We start from the raw sequence: 19,521 nt of genomic DNA on the forward strand, positions 1-19,521 counted from the left end.
CTCTGTTTCCCCCAGTCCTGTCGAAGTCCTGCAGTACAATCCCACTAGCCTTCAAAGTCTGATTCTCTAGGAATTCCTCCTCCTGTTGCCGGACCCCCAGGTTGGGAACCTGACATGGGGCTCAGAACCTTCACTCCAGTGGGTGGACTTCTGTGGTATAGGTGTTCTCCAGTCTCTGAGTCACCCACCCAGCAGGTATGGGATTTGATTTTACTGTGATTGTGCCCCTCCTACCGTTCCATTGTGGCTTCTCCTTTGTCTTTGGATGTGGGGTATCTTTTTTGGTGAGTTCCAGTGTCTTCCTATTGATGATTGTCCGCCATCTTAACAGTATTAAATTTTCTGATCCGTGAGCATGGGATATCTTTCTATTTATTTCAGTCTTTTAATAATATTTTTTACTGTGCAGAATGTAAGTTTTACACTTCTTTTGCTAAATTTATTCCTTTGTATCTTTTTAATGCTATTGTGAATGGAATCGTTTTCTTAATTTCATTTTTAGGGTTACTCATTGCAAGTGTGTAGATACCCAGTTGACTTTTATGTATTGATCTTACATCCTGCAACATTGCTCAACTTCTTTTGAAATGTCTCCCGCATTCTTTGATCACTTCCTTACTTTTTTCCATAATAAGCTATTCCAGTCTCATCTTGTACTTTCTCTGTCCGAGTCCAAGATTCAGCCATTTGTCTAAGGAGCGCTGGTTGCTTTTTGTGGAGAACGGTGTTTAGAAATCAGTGTCTGAGCATTAGGTACTCATTGCTGCTAGGATGTCACAGTTCTTGGGTCCTCTGAATGGACAGAACTAAGAAATACATGTATATCAATATTTATACCAATATTTAATGCTATAAATCTTCCTGCTTATCTCTCTATTTAGACAAAGATAGATAACCTCTGAAATTGTTTCAATTCAGAAATACAGGATTCATTCTAGCTTTTCCTTCTCCCTTTACAAATTTATAATTTCTTTCACTGACAGTGAGAAACATGGCTCCCAACATCCTCAACATAATTACTTATTTATCAATTCTCAATTCCTTAACCAATCTCCCAGTCTTTGTTGAAACAATGCTCTGCTCAGCCACCTTCCTCACACAGGCTTCAGACCCCCAGTTTTTCACATTTCAGCATCTTTGAAATCATATGTATCTTAAAATTGATGGTGTGTTATAGAATTTTATTGACAACATTCATTCTTCCTTAGTGCTACATAAAATAGCAGTGCCTGTTATAATGACATCATCTTAGATTTGAAGAAATATGCTTATTTAGATATCTATTTGCCTAGAGTCTAAGAAGCTAAGTAAATTTGATTTAAGAATTAACATAAGTTTAAATGACACTGTTTTTGGGTGATTGAGAAGGAATAGTTCTAGAATTTTCATTTGAATTATAACATGTCTGTGTACAGTGAAGGAAATATTTGTTGTATCATCACATGACTACAAACAGTATAAGGTAGTGTCTGCCCAATATAATAAGCATTTAAGCTATATAAGAGAGCCACTTCTGGATTTTTTTTTAACATCTTTATTGGAGTATACTTACTTTACAATGGTGTGTTAGTTTCTGCTTTATAACAAAGTGAATCAGTTATACATATACATATGTTCCCATATCTCTTCCCTCTTGAATCTCCCTCCCTCCCACCCTCCCTATCGCACCCCTCTAGGTGGTCACAAAGCACCGAGCTGATCTCCCTGTGCCATGCGGCTGCTTCCCACTAGCTATCTATTTTACCTTTGGTAGTGTATATATGTCCATGACACTCTCTCACTTTGTCACAGCTTACCCTTCCTCCTCCCCATATCCTCAAGTCCATTCTCTAGTAGGTCTGTGTCTTTGTTCCCGTCTTACCCCTAGGTTCTTCATAACCTTTTTTTTTTCCCTTAGATTCCATATATATGTGTTAGCATACAGTATTTGTTTTTCTCTTTCTGACTCACTTCACTCTGTATGGCAGAGTCTAGGTCCATCCACCTCACTACAAATAACTCAATTTCATTTCTTTTTTATGGGTGAGTAATATCCCATTGTATATATATGCCACATCTTCTTTATCCATTCATCCGATGATGGACACTTAGGTTGCTTCCATCTCCTCGCTATTGTAAATACAGCTTCAGTGAACATTTTGGTACATGACTCTTTTTGAATTATGGTTTTCTCAGGGTATATGCCCAGTAGTGGGATTGCTGGGTCGTACGGTAGTTCTATTTGTAGTTTTTTAAAGAACCTCCATACTGTTCTCCATAGTGGCTGTATCAATTTACATTCCCACCAGCAGTGCAAGAGTGTTTGCTTTTCTCCAAAGTCTCTCCAGCATTTATTGTTTGTAGATTTTTTGATGATGGCCATTCTGACCGGTGAGATGATATCTCATTGTAGTTTTGATTTGCATTTCTCTAATGATTAATGATGTTGAGCATTCTTTCATGTGTTTGTTGGCAATCTGTATATCTTCTTTGGAGAAATGTCTATTTAGGTCTTCTGCCCATTTTTGGATTGGGTTGTTTTTTTTTTTTTTTTTGTTATTCAGCTGCATGAGCTGCTTGTAAATTTTGGAGATTAATTGTTTGTCACTTGCTTCATTTGAAAATATTTTCTCCCATTATGAGGGTTGTCTTTTGGCTTGTTCATGGTTTCCTTTGCTGTGCAAAAGCTTTTAAGGTTCATTAGGTCCCATTTGTTTATTTTTATTTTTATTTGCATTTCTCTAGGAGGTAGGTCGAAAAGGATCTTGCTGTGATTTATGTCATAGAGTGTTCTGCCTATGTTTTCCTCTAAGAGTTTGATAGTTTCTGGCCTTACATTTAGGTTTTTAATCCATTTTGAGTTTATTTTTGTGTATGGTGTTAGGGAGGGTTCTAATTTCATTCTTTTACATGTAGCTGTCCAGTTTTCCCAGCACCACTTATTGAAGAGGCTGTCTTTTCTCCACTGTATATTCTTGCCTCCTTTATCAAAGATAAGGTGACCATATGTGCGTGGATTTATCTCTGGGCTTTCTATCCTGTTCCATTGATCTATATTTCTGTTTTTGTGCTGGTACCATACTGTCTTAATTACTGTAGCTTTGTAGTATAGTCTGAAGTCAGGGAGCCTGATTCCTCCAGCTCCGTTTTTTGTTCTCAAGATTGCTTTGGCTATTTGGGTTCTCTTGTTTTTCCATACAAATTATGAAATTTTTTGTTCTAGTTCTGTGAAAAATGCCAGTGGTAGTTTGATAGGGATTGCATTGAATCTGTAGATTGCTTTGGGTAGTAGAGTCATTTACACAATGTTAATTCCTCCAATCCAAGAACATGGTATATCTCTCCATCTATTTGTATCATCTTTAATTTCTTTCATCAGTGTCTTATAGTTTTCTGCATACAGGTCTTTTGTCTCCTTAGGTAGGTTTATTCCTAGATATTTTATTCTTTTTGTTCAATGGTAAATGGGAGTGCTTTCTTAATTTCATTTTCAGATTTTTCATCATTAGTGTATAGGAATGCCAGAGATTTCTGTGCATGAATTTTGTATCCTGCTACTTCACCAAATTCATTGATTAGCTCTAGCAGTTTTCTGGTAGCATCTTTAGGATTCTCTATGTATAGTATCATGTCATCTGCAAACAGTGACAGCTTTACTTCTTCTTTTCCAATTTGGATTCCTTTTATTTCTTTTTCTTCTCTGATTGCTATGGCTAAAATTTCCAAAACTATGTTGAATAAGAGTGGTGAGAGTGGGCAACCTTGTCTTGTTCCTCATGTTAGTGGAATTGGTTTCAGTTTTTCACCATTGAGGACGATGTTGGCTGTGGGTTTGTCATATATGGCCTTTATTATGTTGAGGAAAGTTCCCTCTATGCCTACTTTCTGGAGGGTTTTTATCATAAATGGGTGTTGAATTTTGTCAAAAGCTTTCTCTGCATCTATTGAGATGATCATATGGTTTTTCTCCTTCAATTTGTTAATATGGTATATCATGTTGATTGATCTGCGTATATTGAAGAATCCTTGCATTTCTAGGATAAACCCCACATGATCATGGTGTATGATCCTTTTAATGTGCTGTTGGATTCTGTCTGCTAGTATTTTGTTGAGGATTTTTGCGTCTGTGTTCATCAGTGATATTGGCCTGTAGTTTTCTTTCTTTGTGACATCTTTGGTTTTCGTATCAGGGTAATGGTGGCCTCATAGAATGAGTTTGGGAGTGTTCCTCCCTCTGCTATATTTTGGAAGAATTTGAGAAGGATAGGTGTTAGCTCCTCTCTAAATGTTTGATAGAATTTGCCTGTGAAGCCATCTGGTCCTGGACTTTTGTTTGTTGGAAGCTTTTTAATCACAGTCTCAATTTTAGTGCTTGTGATTGGTCTGTTCATATTTTCTATTTCTTCCTGGTTCAGTCTTGGTAGGTTGTGCATTTCTAAGAATTTGTCCATTTCTTCCAAGTTGTCCATTTTATTGGCATAGGTTTGCTTGTAGTAATCTCTCATGATCTTTTGTATTTCTGCAGTGTCTGTTGTTACTCCTCCTTTTTAATTTCTAATTCTATTGATTTGCGTCTTCTCCCTTTTTTGCTTGATGAGTCTGGCTAATGGTTTATCAATTCTGTTTATCTTTTCAAAGAACCAGCTTTTAGTTTTATTGATCTTTGCTATCGTTTCCTTCATTTCTTTTCATTTATTTCTGATCTGAATTTTATTATTTGTTTCCTTCTGCTAACTTTGGGGTTTCTTTCGTCTTCTTTCTCTAATTGCTTTAGGTGCAAGGTTAGGTTGTTTATTTGAGATGTTTCCTGTTTCTTAGGGTAGGATTGTATTGCTATAAACTTCCCTCTTAGAACTGCTTTTCCTGCATCCTGCAGGAATGGGTCGTTGTGTCTCCACTGTCATTTGTTTCTAGGTATGTTTTGTTTTGTTTTGTTTTGTTTTGTTTTGTTTTTTGCAATACGCGGGCCTCTCACTGTTGTGGCCTCTCTCGTTGCGGAGCACAGGCTCCAGATGTACAGGCTTAGTGGCCATGGCTCACAGGCCCAGCCGCTCCGCAGCATGTGGGATCTTCCCAGACCAGGGCACAAATCCGTGTCCCCTGCATCGGCAGGCGGACTCTCAACCCCTGTGCTACCAGGGCAGCCCTGTTTCTAGGTATTTTTTTGATTTCCTCTTTGATTTCTTCAGTGATCACTTTGTTATTAAGTAATGTATTGTTTAGCCTCCATGTTTTTGTATTTTTTAAAGATCTTGTCCTGTAATTGATATCTAGTCTCATAGTGTTGTTGTGGAAAAGACACTTGATACAATTTCAATTTTCTTAAATTTACCAAGGCTTGATTTGTGACCCAAGATATGATCTATCCTGGAGAATGTTCCATGAGCACTTGAGAAAAATGTGTATTCTGTTGTTTTTGGATGGCATGTCCTATAAATGTCAATAAAGTTCATCTTGTTTAATGTATCATTTAAAGCTTGTGTTTCCTTATTTATTTTCATTTTGGATGATCTGTCCATTGGTGAAAGCGGGGTGTTAAAAGTCCCCTACTATGAATATGTTTCTGTTGATTTCCCGTTTTATGGCTGTTAGTATTTTTTTTTTAACATCTTTATTGGGGTATAATTGCTTTACAATGGTGTGTTAGTTTCTGCTTTATAACAAAGTGAGTCAGTTATACATATACATATGTTCCCATATCTCTTCCCTCTTGCGTCTCCCTCCCTCCCACCCTCCCTATCCCACCCCTCCAGGCTGTCACAAAGCACCAAGCCAATATCCCTGTGCCATGCGTCTGCTTCCCACTAGCTATCTACCTTACTACGTTTGTTAGTGTGTATATGTCCATGACTCTCTCTCGCCCTGTCACAGCTCACCCTTCCCCCTCCCCATAACCTCAAGCCCGTTCTCTAGGAGGTCTGCGTCTTTATTCCTGCCTTACTCCTAGGTTCTTCATGACATTTTTTTTTCTTAAATTCCATATATATGTGTTAGCATACGGTATTTGTCTTTTTCTTTCTGACTTACTTCACTCTGTATGACAGACTCTAGGTCTATCCACCTCATTACAAATAGCTCAATTTCGTTTCTTTTTATGGCTGAGTAATATTCCATTGTATATATGTGGCTGTTAGTATTTGCCTTATGTATTGAGGTGTTCCTATGTTGGGTGCATAAATATTTACAATTGTTATATCTTCTTCTTGGATCGATCCCTTGATCATTATGTAGTGTCCTTCTTTGTCTCTTGTAATAGTCTTTATTTTAAAGTCTATTTTGTCTGGTATGAGAATTGCTACTCCTGCTTTCTTTTGATTTCCATTTGCTTGGAGTATCTTTTTCCATCCCCTCACTTTCAGTCTGTGTGTGTCCCTACGTCTGAAGTGGGTCTCTTGTAGACAGCATATATATGGGTCTTGTTTTTGTATCCATTCAGCCAGTCTGTGTCTTTTGGTGGGAGCATTTTATCCATTTACATTTAAGGTAATTATTGATATATATGTTCCTATTCCCATTTTCTTAATTGTTTTGGGTTTGTTATTGTAGGTCTTTTCCTTCTCTTGTGTTTCTTGCCTAGAGAAGTTCCTTTAGCATTTGTTGTAAAGCTGGTTTGGTGGTGCTGAACTCTCTCAGCTTTTGATTGTCTGTAAAGATTTTAATTTCTCCATCAAAATTGAATGAGATCCTTGGTGGGTAGAGTAATCTTGGTTGTAGGTTTTTTTCCTTCATCACTTTAAATATGTCCTGCCACTCCCTTCTGGCTTGTAGAGTTTCTGCTGATAGATCAGCTGTTAACCTTATGGGTATTCCCTTGTGTGTTATTTTTCCCTTGCTTCTTTTAATATGTTTTCTTTGTATTTAATTTTTGACAGTTTGATTAATATGTGTCTTGGCGTGTTTCTCCTTAGATTTATCCTGTATGGGACTCTCTGTGCTTCCTGGACTTGATTAACTATTTCCTTTCCCATATTAGGGAAGGTTTCAACTATAATCTCTTCAAATATTTTCTCAGTCCCTTTCTTTTTCTCTTCTTCTTCTGAGACCCCTATAATTCGAATGTTGGTGCATTTAATGTTGTCCCAGAGGTCTCTGAGACTGTCCTCAGTTCTTTTCATTCTTTTTTCTTTATTCTGCTCTGCAGTAGTTATTTCCACTATTTTATCTTCCAGGTCAGTTATCTGTTCTTCTGCCTCAGTTTTTCTGCTATTGATCCCTTCTAGAGTATTTTTAATTTCATTTATTGTGTTGTTCATCGTTGCTTGTTTCCTCTTTAGTTCTTCTAGGTCCTTGTTAAATGTTTTTTGCATTTTCTCTATTCTATTTCCAAGATTTTGGATCATCTTTACTATCATTATTCTGAATTCTTTTTCAGGTAGACTGCCTAGTTCCTCTTCATTTGTTAGGTCTGGTGGGTTTTTATCTTGCTCCTTCATGTGCTGTGTGTTTTTCTGTCTTCTCATTTTGCTTATCTTACTGTGTTTGGGGTCTCCTTTTTGCAGGCTGCAGGTTCGTCGTTCCCGTTGTTTTGGTGTCTGTCCCCAGTGTCTAAAGTTGGTTCAGTGGGTTGTGTAGGCTTCCTGGTGGAGGGGACTAGTGCCTGTGTTCTGGTGGATGAGGCTGGATCTTGTCTTTCTGGTGGGGAGGTCCATGTCTGGTGGTGTCTTTTGGGGTGTCTGTAACCTTATTTTGATTTTAGGCAGCCTGTCTGCTAATGGGTGGGGTTGTGTTCCTGTCTTGCTAGTTGTTTGGCATAGGGTGTCCAGCACTGTAGCTTGCTGGTCATTGAGTGAAGCTGGGTTTTGGTGTTGAGATGGAGATCTCTGGGAGATTTTTGCCATTTTATATTACATGGAGCTGGGAGGTCTCTTGTGGACCAGTGTCCTGAAGTTGGGTCTCCCACCTCAGAGGTGCAGCACTGACTCCTGGCTGCAGCACCAAAAGCCTTTCATCCACACAGCTCAGAATAAGAGGGAGAAAAAGTAGAAAGAAAGAAAGGAAGGGAGGGAGAGAGGGAGGGAGGGAGGAAGGAGATAAAATAAGATAAAGTAAGATAAAATAAAGTTATTAAAATAAAAAATAATTGAGAAAAAAATTTTCCTTTTAAGTAGAAAAACAAAACAAAAACAACAAAAAGGACAGATAGAACCCTAGGACAAATGGTGAAAGCAAAGCTATACAGACAGAATCTCACACAGACACATATACATTCAGAAAAAGAGGAAAAGGGGAAAAAATAATATATCTTGCTCTCAAAGTCCACCGCCTCAATTTGGGATGATTCGTTGTCTATTCAGGCATTCCACAGATGCAGGGTACATCAAGTTGATTGTGGAGATTTAATCCGCTGCTCCTGAGTCTGCTGGGAGAAATTTCCCTTTCTCTTCTTTGTTCGCACAGCTCCCGGGGTTCAAATTTGGATTTGGCCCCGCCTCTGTGTGTAGGTCACCGGAGGGTGTCTGTTCTTAGCTGAGACAGGACAGGGTTAAAGGAGCCACTGATTCAGGGGCTCTGGCTCACTCAGGCCGGTGGAAGGGAGGGGCACGGTGTGCGGGGCGAGCCTGCGGCGGCAGAGGCCAGCATGACGTTGCAGCAGCCTGAGGCGTGCCATGTGTTCTCCCGGGAAGTTGTCCCTGGATTCTGGGACCCTGGCAGTGGTAGGCTGCACAGGCTCCTGGGAAGGGAGGTGTGGATAGTGACCTGTGCTCGCACACAGGCTTTTTGGTGGCGGCAGTAGCGGCCTTAGTGTCTCATGCCCGTCTCTGGGGTCTGTGCTGATAGCCACAGCTCGCGCCCGTCTCTGGAGCTCCTTTAAGCGGCGCTCTTAATCCCCTCTCCTCGTGCACCAGGAAACAAAGAGGGAAGAAAATGTCTCTTGCCTCTTCGGCAGGTTCCGACTTTTTCCCCGGACTCCCTCCCGCTAGCCGTCGTGCACTAACCCCTTCAGGCTGTGGTCACACCGCCAGTCCTCTCCCTGCGATCCCACCAAAGCCGAGCCTCAGCTCCCAGCCCCGCCCACCCCGGCGGGTGAGCAGACAAGCCTCTCGGGCTGGTGAGTGCTGGTCGGCACCGATCCTCTGGGCGGGAATCTCCCCGCTTTGCCCTCCGCACGCCTGTTGCTGTGCTCTCCTCCGCGGCTCCGAAGCTTCCCCCCTCCGCCACCCGCAGTCTCCGCCCGCGGAGGGGCTTCCTAGTGTGTGGAAACCTTTCCTTCTTCACAGCTCTCTCCCACTGGTGCAGGTCCCGTCCCTATTCCTTTGTCTGTGTTTATTCTTTTTTTCTTTTGCCCTATCCAGGTACGTGGGGAGTTTCTTGCCTTTTGGGAGGTCTGAGGTCTTCTGCCAGCGTTCAGTGGTTGTTCTGTAGGAGTTGTTCCACGTGTAGATGTATTTCTGATGTGTCTGTGGGGAGGAAGGTGATCTCCGCGTCTTACTCTTCCGCCATCTTTCCCCTCTCCTGGATTTTTTTAAGAAGTATGCTAATATACAAGTATGCTAATTCAAAGCAGTTTTGTACACTACTGTAATTAATAGGATTTTATTGATAATATAATTATAGTATCATAACTTTAATTATTAAAATACATGTCAATTATATGTGGTAACCAAGTAACCAGTACCTCTTCATAACTTTATTCTCCTGGGATACTTTTTTGTATCATTTGTATAACCTGTCTTTTAAATATGCATATTATCCTCTAAAACCTTGCTCTATTGCATCTAAAAGATTTGCATTGGTCATTATCCTTTATACTATCCTATAAGAATGAAGTATTCATTGTATTCATAGGATCTTCGAAATCAACTCTATGAATCATATTATTTAAATTTTATTTCTGCTATTTCAAGAAGTAAACTGGAAGATATTGCAAATGCAGCATTAGCAGCTAGTGCAGTAACACAAGTAGCCAAGGTAAGAGGTTTTGGTTGGCTGATAACATTTTGTTAAATGTAAAATTCAGTAATATTCTGAAATCTATAAATAGACATTGGTGTCTAATTTACAAAGGACTGGAACAACCTAAGAAATATTTAGACCCAATACTTCTAGAAAGAGTTCTGATAGTGTAAATTATCTTCAACTTGGACTAGGCAAAATAAACCAAACTAAAGGAACTTATTACTCAGTTAATTTGAAAGACAAAAATAAGAAGCTGAATCAATTTTTGTTTTGGGCTGGGATTTGTATAATTTTTTTAGCTCAGCTTAGAAATAGTTTGACAGTTGTATTGTCATAAATTATACCCAGAATATTTTGGCATTGTTTTATCAGTGATCACTATAGTCACCATACTATCTTCAGATATTTTTTTAGTTAGGAGAGAGAATCCAAGGGGGCTATATTGCATATTATAAGAAAGAAGGCCAGCAATTCTATATCGTAGTCACTTTTAGTCATGTTTGGCTTAATTATAAATAAATCTATAAAATATATTCTTGGTTGTAGCCCTGTTTTGCCCTTTGTTTCTTGAATTTGGACAAGATATAACTGAAAATTCTACAGAATGATATAGGGCGAATAAAAGACTAAACAACCATGCATTTAATTCCCATTCTTTCATTCTAATAGATTTTTCATTCTTAGATTTAGATAGTCCACTACTACTTCTGATTAGTTTTTAAGGCTTACGTCTTATTCTTTCTCTTCCAAAATTTATCATTAGTTTTACATGAAATAATATGAACAGTTTTCGATTTAACTACGTTTAACGTATCTCAGATAGTCTTCTTCATTTTTCTCCTGATTTACACTTCTAAAGAACTAGTGTAACTTTTCCCCGCCTATAAATATAGTTCACAGTGTAAAAACAGTTACTATGACTTTCTTAGAGAAGTATGATTAAAATGAATATAAAAATTAAAATTGTGGTTTTTCTTCATATTTGATATCCATTCCCATCCCAACCACAATTTATTTTAAAATTTTATATCTTCTTAAATTTTGTTTTCTGAAACTGTTACTCTCCTTGATAATTTATTGCCCAGAGTCTTGTTTTTTTTATTGCTTTTTTATGTTACTTTCTCATTCTTGTCCAATTTGACAATCTACATGCTACATGGTATAACTTTTAGTTATTGAATATAATTATAATTTTATTCATTTTATCATTAGTAGATTAAATCAAACTAAAAGTGCATTCAATATTGTAAAATTGATTTGAAAACTTTTTCTTTTGTTTCTAGGTTTTCGATCAGTATCTCAATTTTATTACTTTGGAAGATGATATGTTTGTATTATGTAATCAAAATAAGGAGCTTGTTTCATATCGTGGTATGTAAAAATAGGAATTTTATAATTCATTGTTAACAAAATGAACAGTGTACTGTAAAAAAAATAGTAAACATGTTTAGTGCACTCCAGAACCAGCTTTGTTTACAGCCCATAAAGAAAACAAGTCTCAGACTTGAGTTCTGTCACATGTAGACAACACTTACTAAATCTGTTTTGTAAGCTCAATGAAGGACCAATTATCTGACCTTTTAGTTACCCCACAGCAACTTGCACGAGTGGTTCACTCATGGTGTGTAAGACAGTATTTTAGTAGTAAGATTCAGTTAATCTTTTAGTACTTTGATCCTTGGACAAGAACAAGTTTACTTTGCTTCTCTGTGCTTTAGTTTCCAAATCTGTAAAACGGGAATAATAATACTATCTACCTCAGAGTTTTTAATGGGAGTTAAATGCATTCGTGTATGTAAAATGCTTGGAAAAGTTACTGGCATATCGTAAGCACTCAGAAACGGTTGGTTAATGTTGCTATTTGTCAAGATCAGACAACAACAAAGAGTCAGCAGCTACTAATGTCCTATTATGGAATGAAGTATTGATATAAGTACCATTCTCAAATATAGGTTGTTAGACACCCTTGATTCTTACACCCTGTTCATGCAGTGGTAGGTTTGAGTATTGGTATTTGATCAAATGCTATCTAACCACTTCTGAAGTTTGTATTCCTAGCTTTGATAAACTGACCATTCCTTGGATGTAGATTAAACTTAACAGACGCACACGCATACACACACACACATGCACACAGGAACATGGACACCCACACCATGTTTTATTGTCTATGCTGATTCTTTTTCTTTGTAAAAACACTTAACATGAGATCTACTCTCTTAACATTTTTAAGTATATAATACAGTATTGTTGATTTAGGTACAATGTTGTATGGCAGATCTCTAGAACTTATTCATCTTGCCTAACTGAAACTTTGTGCCCATTGATTAGTTATGTCAAATATTTTAAAGAAAATTGCAGACTACAAAAGATGTAATTAGCCAATTCATAGAAATAATTATTAATTTGATACCTAAGTATTGAGATGTTTGGGAATGACTAGAGTTTCAGAGGTTCTAAAGTAGGGGCCTCCCATGGGGGCATTTGGAAATGTGTAAGGACATTTTTGATTGTCACAATTAGCACTAGCAGTTAGTGAGCAGGGACTAGGGATGCTAAATCTTCTGCAGTGTGTAAACCATACTCACATAGAAAATCGTTCTGCTCAAAATACTAGTGGTATTCTATCATAACACACTGGACCAGGTGGTAAGCTCCCAAGAGAAGAGAGCATGAATCTTTTGGTTTCACTGAGCTCCATAGTATGCCTTCTTGCTGAAATTAAGCAACATCTCTAAATGGGTGTAAGTATTTGCTGAATTGCCCATGTAAGAGATTTTTGACAGTACTGTAGTTATTTACAGAAGTCTGTTTACATTTAATTGACCTTTAACTTAATTAGCTACTTAAGATACATGTTTAAAACCTAGTTTCCCTTAAGCCTTTAAACTAAACTTGTAAATTTTATTTTTAAGTCTGTTTATTTGAAAACAAGCACCTTTACTTTTTCTTTGATTAACTCAGATTGAACTGACTAAATTATAATCAGTCTCATTTAACAAACTTAGTCAACAAACTTAGTTTGTTAAATTTCCTTAAACAGTTTAAGTTGCGCTTATAAGTTCAACCTATTCATTTTTTAATTATTTGTTTTTTAATTGATGTATAGTCAATGTACAATATTATGTAAGTTACAGGTGTATAATATAGTGATTCACAGTTTTTAAAGGTTATATTCCATTTATAGTTATTATAAAATATTGGCTGTATTCCCTATGCTGTACAATGTATTCTTGTAGCTTATTTTATACATAATAATTTGCACCTCTTAATCCCTACCCCTAGGTTGTCCCCTCTTCCCTCTCCCCACTGGTAACCACTTATTTGTTATCTATAGCTGTGAGTCTGCTTCTATTCTGTTACATTCACTAGTTTGTTGCATTTTTTAGATTCCACTTATAAGTGATACCATGCAGTATTTGTCTTTCTGTCTGACTTATTTCACTTAACATAATACTCTGCAAATCCATCCATGTTGCTGCAAACAGCAAAATTTCATGATTTTTTATGGCTGAGTAGTTTTAAGTACTTCAAATACCAGACCAGGCAACTTTATAAATCTAACAAACAAAATCTGCCCAAATATTTAAATAATTATTAAAAATAATTAAATTTATAGGGAATCTAAATTCATTAAACATTCAAGTGTTTATAAATTTGTTTTCTTATATCTCTCAACTTAAAAATCACAAGTCTGAAATTAATAATTATTGAATTAAAAGTATAAATTTAATTTATTAATTTTAAAGTATAATCACATGCTTAATCGCCCAGATTCTCAATAGTATAATTATAGTATAATAATAGTAGTAGATTGCCCTATACACATTTTACAATATAAGCTCATTTACTCCTCAGAATAACTTAATGAAGTAGGAATTAATATTATTTCTGTTTTCTAGATGAAAAAACTGAGGCACAGATACTAAGTAACTTGATAAGGAAATGGCAAAACCAGGTTACTAAATCCAGGCACTCACTCCAGAGTTAGTGCTCTTAATTATTATGTAATTATGTGGCAAATCCTCTCAAACATTGCAAGTGCTTTAATTAATAATCTTAAACAGATTATTCAAAACATAAATCAACCATATTGATACCATGGATTCAATTTTTATCACCTGTTTTCCACGGATTGGGAATTTATCCAATAAAGGACGCGGAGGTGTCACCTTAGTTAGACTTATGCTAATGTCTCAGACAAACCAAGTTGTTTTTGAAAGTGAGTTGAAGTTAGTGATGGACAGTGTTTTGACTGTTGAGGTCAGTGTTTCAGAGGTGTGGGACTGAAGGGTATGGACCTGAAGGGTGGAGGCTTCATATAGATTTTACCTGAACCAGTGATTGGCAGAATGAGCTGAGTATTTCACTGGATTGGTATCCCCTGAATTTACATAATTCACGTTGTATCCTTATGCCATTTCTGTCATCTGATTTGGATAGATGGCAGTCTGAAGTACTGAATAGCAGCACGTTTCCTCATCCAGATTATGGTTAAAGTCTTTGTTATTTTTATGTTCTCTGCATGTACCATACTTTCTTTGAACACTCTGTTGTATCCAGTTGGATTCTGATTTCCTCTTATGCTGATCACAAGTTGTATTGAATTTTATATTTGTTTTCACATTCAAGATGCTAGGAAATTAAACATATTATATAGATAATATTTTAGTCCAGCCAGTCTTTTAACAAATAGTTACTGAGCATCTACTTGTCAGACACTGAGCCTAGGTACTCTGAGAGATAGGAAGATGAATAAGGCAAGGTCTTTGTCAAGAAAAGTCTTCACACCAATGTTTCTTAAAGTGTAGCCCCAACAACCTGTTTTTCAAATGTGGAAGCCATCGTGTAGTAGAGCAGCCAGGATAGCAAAGTCACTGGTTGTCAACCTAGTGAGTAGGCTTGCCACCTCTCCATTTATTCTTCCCTCCTGGCTAGGGACCATTATTACTCTTACCTTTTAAAAACATTTGACATGTTGGTTCTTAAAGTTCCAGGAAAGAAATGGGACAGAAAAGAAAAAAATGTGTAGCCCCAAGTATCACCTGAGGTGTTTGTCAGAATTGCAGATTACCTAGAATTATCCCAAATCTATTGAATTGAGTCCCTGAGGGAAAGGGCTAATAGTCTTTCATTTTTAATAGCTTCCAGAGAAACTTCTTTCTCTTCTCTCCTATTCTTAGAATGAGTCTTCTGTCCACTGGAGTTTGAGAACCACTTAAGCACAGTCTAGTAGATCAGAAAAGAAATTTATATGATTTGTTATAATACAAAGAAAATGTATGTGATGTTGGTCTTGCCGTAATTGATTTATTGATACATTGTCCTTTTCTGGCAGTATTTGGATAGTAAGATCAGTAGTTTCTTGAGGCCATTTAATGTTTGTGAATAAAATTATGGAAGTCGATATTTCCTATTTGCTCTGGCAAAAATTTTGTATAATTTATGTGGTGGGTTTTTTCTTATTATTACTGCTCTAATATTGATACTACTCATTACTACTACTGATATTGAGGTGGTATTTTTTTTGAAGTATAATTTTTGTGGATACTTGTTCACTTAAAATTTAAAGCATAAAAAATTTTACTTCTTTAACTATTACAAGTATTATCAAACTGAATATTGATAGGTGTTGAGTAATAATTTGAATAAAAATAAGGGATAAATTTTGGTCACTTTCTTCTCTTTTATCTATGTCATTTTAGCCATTAACAGACCAGATATCACAGACACAGAAATGGAAACTGTTATGGACACTATTGTTGACAGCCTCTTTTGCTTTTTTGTTACACTGGGTAAGTTTTCAAACCTTTGTTTATTTCTTGAAAGTAAGTTATTTAACAGCTCATTTTAACTTGTTACACTGCAATATGATCCCTTATTATCTATCTGGATCTCTACAATCCCTCTCTCCAGAGTTGAGATAAAATATACATTCTGTACTATATAAAACCACAATTCTTCTAATAATTTGATGAAGTTAGCATTTAGCAGCTCTCTTGAGTTGTCACCTTAGATGTCTTTGGTAATTGTAACTTCCTAATATATTGTTTGAATGTTTGCTGGTGGCTTCACCTATGTGCCTGCTAATTTTCTTTTAATAGTTCATTTTGAAAAATTTCAAATGCACTTCTAATTAGAGAGATATATGCCTGGTAAGTATTAAGGCAAACTCCCAAGGCTCCAGGAAACAGTAACTTTACGTAAAACACTTATCCAACATACTCTCAAAATTTTAAACATTTCTTTGGAGTATCTAAATTTACTTACAGCTACATTGTGTTTAATGTCTAATGTATGATTTTATTCGTTACTATGAATAATGTATATGTTTAGAAATCCTCTAATTGCGATTTTAATTTTGCAGACACTGAAAACTTTTCAGTTAAAATGATCCTCACACTACATTAATAAAATTTCTCTCTTTTTCACAAATGAGAAAATTGAGAGATACATGCATAGTTTAGGATATAGACAAAAGCTTGAGGAGAATTTGCATACAGATTTTGCGGGTCCCTCCTTTCAGGGATTTTTCCCTTTAATTTCCAGCCCTGAACTCCAGGCTTTGATTTCCCAGCTCAGTGAGTCTTCTGTTTTCTGCTTGAGCTCTTTCTCCTCTGTGCCATGCAAACTGGAAAGTACCCTCAAGAGGAAAGCTGGTTAAAAGTATCTCTCACTGTTCAAGTATTTCTCTTCTTTCAAGAGTTTTACCCTCCTCCACTTTCTGCTTGCTTTCGATTGCTCTCAGTACCTTCAAATGGAGTTGTTGTTGGGTTGTTTGTTAAAGAACGCACATGTATACCACTTTTAGTCATTAAACAGACATAATTAATCTTTCTATTTTTGCACACAGTCTCCAGAATTTTGCTGAATGCTAGAGTTATTGTGGACATTAAGGTTATTTTTGCTTGATGATAACTATATTTTCAAGGTTACGGTAGATTGAAAAAGAAGTGTACAGACCACTGAAGTGTTAGAGCCACTTTTATTATGTAGAGTATCAGAAAGTGATTTTTCTTAAAGGAAATGTTGAAATTACTACCAACCTGACATAGAAAGATATCAATAATAAATTAAGTGTAAAAAAAGCAAATTTAAGGATGGTATGCAAAATATCCTGTTTTTGTTTTTTATGCACTCCACACACACACTTATTTAGACTATATGTAGAATATAACCTGGAAACATTCATATCTAATTCTTAATGGGGTTATTTTGGGATGCTTGAATCAAGAGGATTAACTTTGTACATTTCTAATATTATTTGGATTTTCTTAGGACAGACATGTATAGCTTGCCATCAGAAGAAAACAAAGTTTTAAAAAATGTACTAATATTTCACGTTTTTACTTTTACAAGTGACTGAGCATGCTTTGTATAGAATCTAAAATGTAAGAATTTCAGCATATAAGTATTACAATGTTCTTTGTTTTATGAGATTTTCAGTGCAGTTTAATTTTTTTTTCTCATTTTAGGATTTCAGCCTTCAATAAAACTTGGAATAATAGAGAGAAATTAAGAAGTCTAAAATGAGTTGATTTGATAATAAACTGAGGCCAACTTTTAGGAGTATTTTACATTGTGCAAAGAATGTGTTTTCTATTGATATTATCTTTTAAATTAGTCAAAGTGCTGATTTAGTCAGTCCATTGAAAAAATATGGTCACACTGATTGACCCACACAATATAAAAATCATGTTTTTCTGACTCCCTTCATGTTGTCTTTATAAATGGTAAGGTCTATTTCTGAAACCTTGCTTTTATTTTCAAGATTATAAATCCTTTTATGTTTGTAGCCTGAAATTGTATATATCTATTGTATGTTATTATTTGAGGCTGATGTATTTTATAAGTATCCATTTTAATTATTAAGAGCTGAAATCATTGCTAACATCTGTTGTTAAAATAGGTGCTGTCCCTATAATCAGATGTTCAAGAGGAACAGCAGCAGAAATGGTAGCAGTGGTGAGTTCATGCAAATATCCATTGGGGATAAATAATGTGTCAGTTGTTTTCCCTAAATACCTCAAGTATTTTTGTTAATATTAAGTATTTATACAGTTGTTATGGGTTATATATTAAGTGCCAAAGGCAAATATTTTTATTTTATAACATTGGGATTACACCAAAAATAAAAAGTAATCATTGTGATCATGTGATGGAGTAAAATGATCTATTCCAATGTGAATGTGCTATTCCAGCCCTGTTTCTTTTTTACTCAAATAAATATTCCTCATTTAGCTTTGTCTCTCTAAGTAGTATTTTACACTTATTTGATTCCTCAAATCATTTAATATTTAACTTCATTTAGCAAACATTTATTAACAATTATAATCATTTTTAACATGATGAAGTGTATTTTGCTTTCCCATAATACTGGAGTAGAACATTCTGTGTAAAATGAGCATTCAAATATTTGCTTTAAAGATTAAAAAATAAGATATTAGAGAAATTACAGAGTTACTGAAAAGAAGGTAAATGGTATGGGAAGATGGAGGAAGATACACTAACATTTTTGAGTTTTAGTAGCCCGAATGAGTCATTGACAGATAGAGGGCTAGTTTCTTTCACATATTCCATTTCTATTCTGGAGCCTCTTGCAACCACCACTATTGAGATAGCTTCCTCGGTGCAGCAAGTTATGCTTTGGGAGAGAGTGTGGGTTATTACTACAAAACGTTTCCCATACCTAAAGTAAAAATAGTCAACAAAAAGTGATTATTAGTGAAATCAGGTCTGAGTCACAATAGAAAAAGCATTGGTCTTTTCAAGTCCAAGTTAGGATAATATTGAATAGTAAAGAAGCTAAAATGTGAGAATTGCTGTTTTGTAAAGGAATTCTAAATTTCTTAGTTCCAAAATTAAGAATACAATGTGTATTACCCTATGCAAAGTTGTCTGAAACTGTTCTTCAAGAGTTAATGTAGCACAGGGAACTCTACTCAATATTCTGTGATAACCTATATAAGAAAAGAATCTAAAAAAAGATGAATATATGTATATGTATAAATGAATCACTTTGCTGTACACCTGAAACTAACACAGCATTGTAAATCAACTATGCTTCAATAAAATTAAATATTTTTTTAAAGAGTTAATGTAAAATTTCATTTTTCAGAAACTAGATAAGAAACTTCGGGAAAATCTGAGAGATGCAAGAAACAGTCTTTTTACAGGTGACACACTTGGAGCTGGCCAGTTCAGGTATTATGTTAGTTAATACACCTTATATGCTTGAAAATGAAACATTTGTAGAGTTTTTTGGGTTGTTTTTCCTTGTCTGATAGAATACCCTTATACTGGAAAGTCTAGATCAGGGTTTTGATTCAAATCGTTCTTAAAAATACAAATGGAATATTTTATTTAATTTACCTTCTTTTGTTAGAATTTTTTGTTTTTCATTTTTATCATCTGTAGGATAAATTTTTCTGTTTATATGGCTTTTTTTTTTTTTTTTTGCGGTACGCGGGCCTCTCACTGTTGTGGCCTCTCCCGTTGTGGAGCACAGACTCTGGATGCGCAGGCTCAGCGGCCATGGCTCACGGGCCCAGCCGCTCCGCGGCATGTGGGATCTTCCCAGACCGAGGCACGAACCGGCGTCCTCTGCATCAGCAGGCAGACTCTCAACCACTGCGCCACCAGGGA

The 19,521-nt window shown here is 36.0% G+C and overlaps 1 protein-coding gene across 10 annotated transcripts in view; it reads left to right on the forward strand.

The window, feature by feature from the left end:
* The window catches only part of SCFD1 (sec1 family domain containing 1), a 134,907-nt gene that overhangs the window by 24,910 nt on the left and 90,476 nt on the right, over positions 1 to 19,521 (forward strand). For 9 of the 10 annotated variants that reach the window (XR_003433593.1, XR_003433598.1, XR_003433594.1 and 6 more), the window contains exons 5-9: positions 9,766 to 9,888; positions 11,160 to 11,247; positions 15,582 to 15,671; positions 17,786 to 17,841; positions 18,995 to 19,080. Coding sequence is in view for 2 of the 10 variants with exons in the window: in XM_027110989.1 (XP_026966790.1) it covers positions 9,766 to 9,888; positions 11,160 to 11,247; positions 15,582 to 15,671; positions 17,786 to 17,841; positions 18,995 to 19,080 (443 nt within the window). In the remaining 8 variants the exon portion in view is untranslated. The remainder of the gene's footprint in view (positions 1 to 9,765; positions 9,889 to 11,159; positions 11,248 to 15,581; positions 15,672 to 17,785; positions 17,842 to 18,994; positions 19,081 to 19,521) is intronic. The other variant, XM_027110990.1, reaches the window with a different exon arrangement.

Source organism: Aethalodelphis obliquidens, unplaced genomic scaffold (genome assembly GCF_003676395.1).
Source record: "Aethalodelphis obliquidens isolate GAN/ISIS:26980383/991018 unplaced genomic scaffold, ASM367639v1 scaffold10, whole genome shotgun sequence".
Taxonomy (NCBI): domain Eukaryota; kingdom Metazoa; phylum Chordata; class Mammalia; order Artiodactyla; family Delphinidae; genus Aethalodelphis; species Aethalodelphis obliquidens.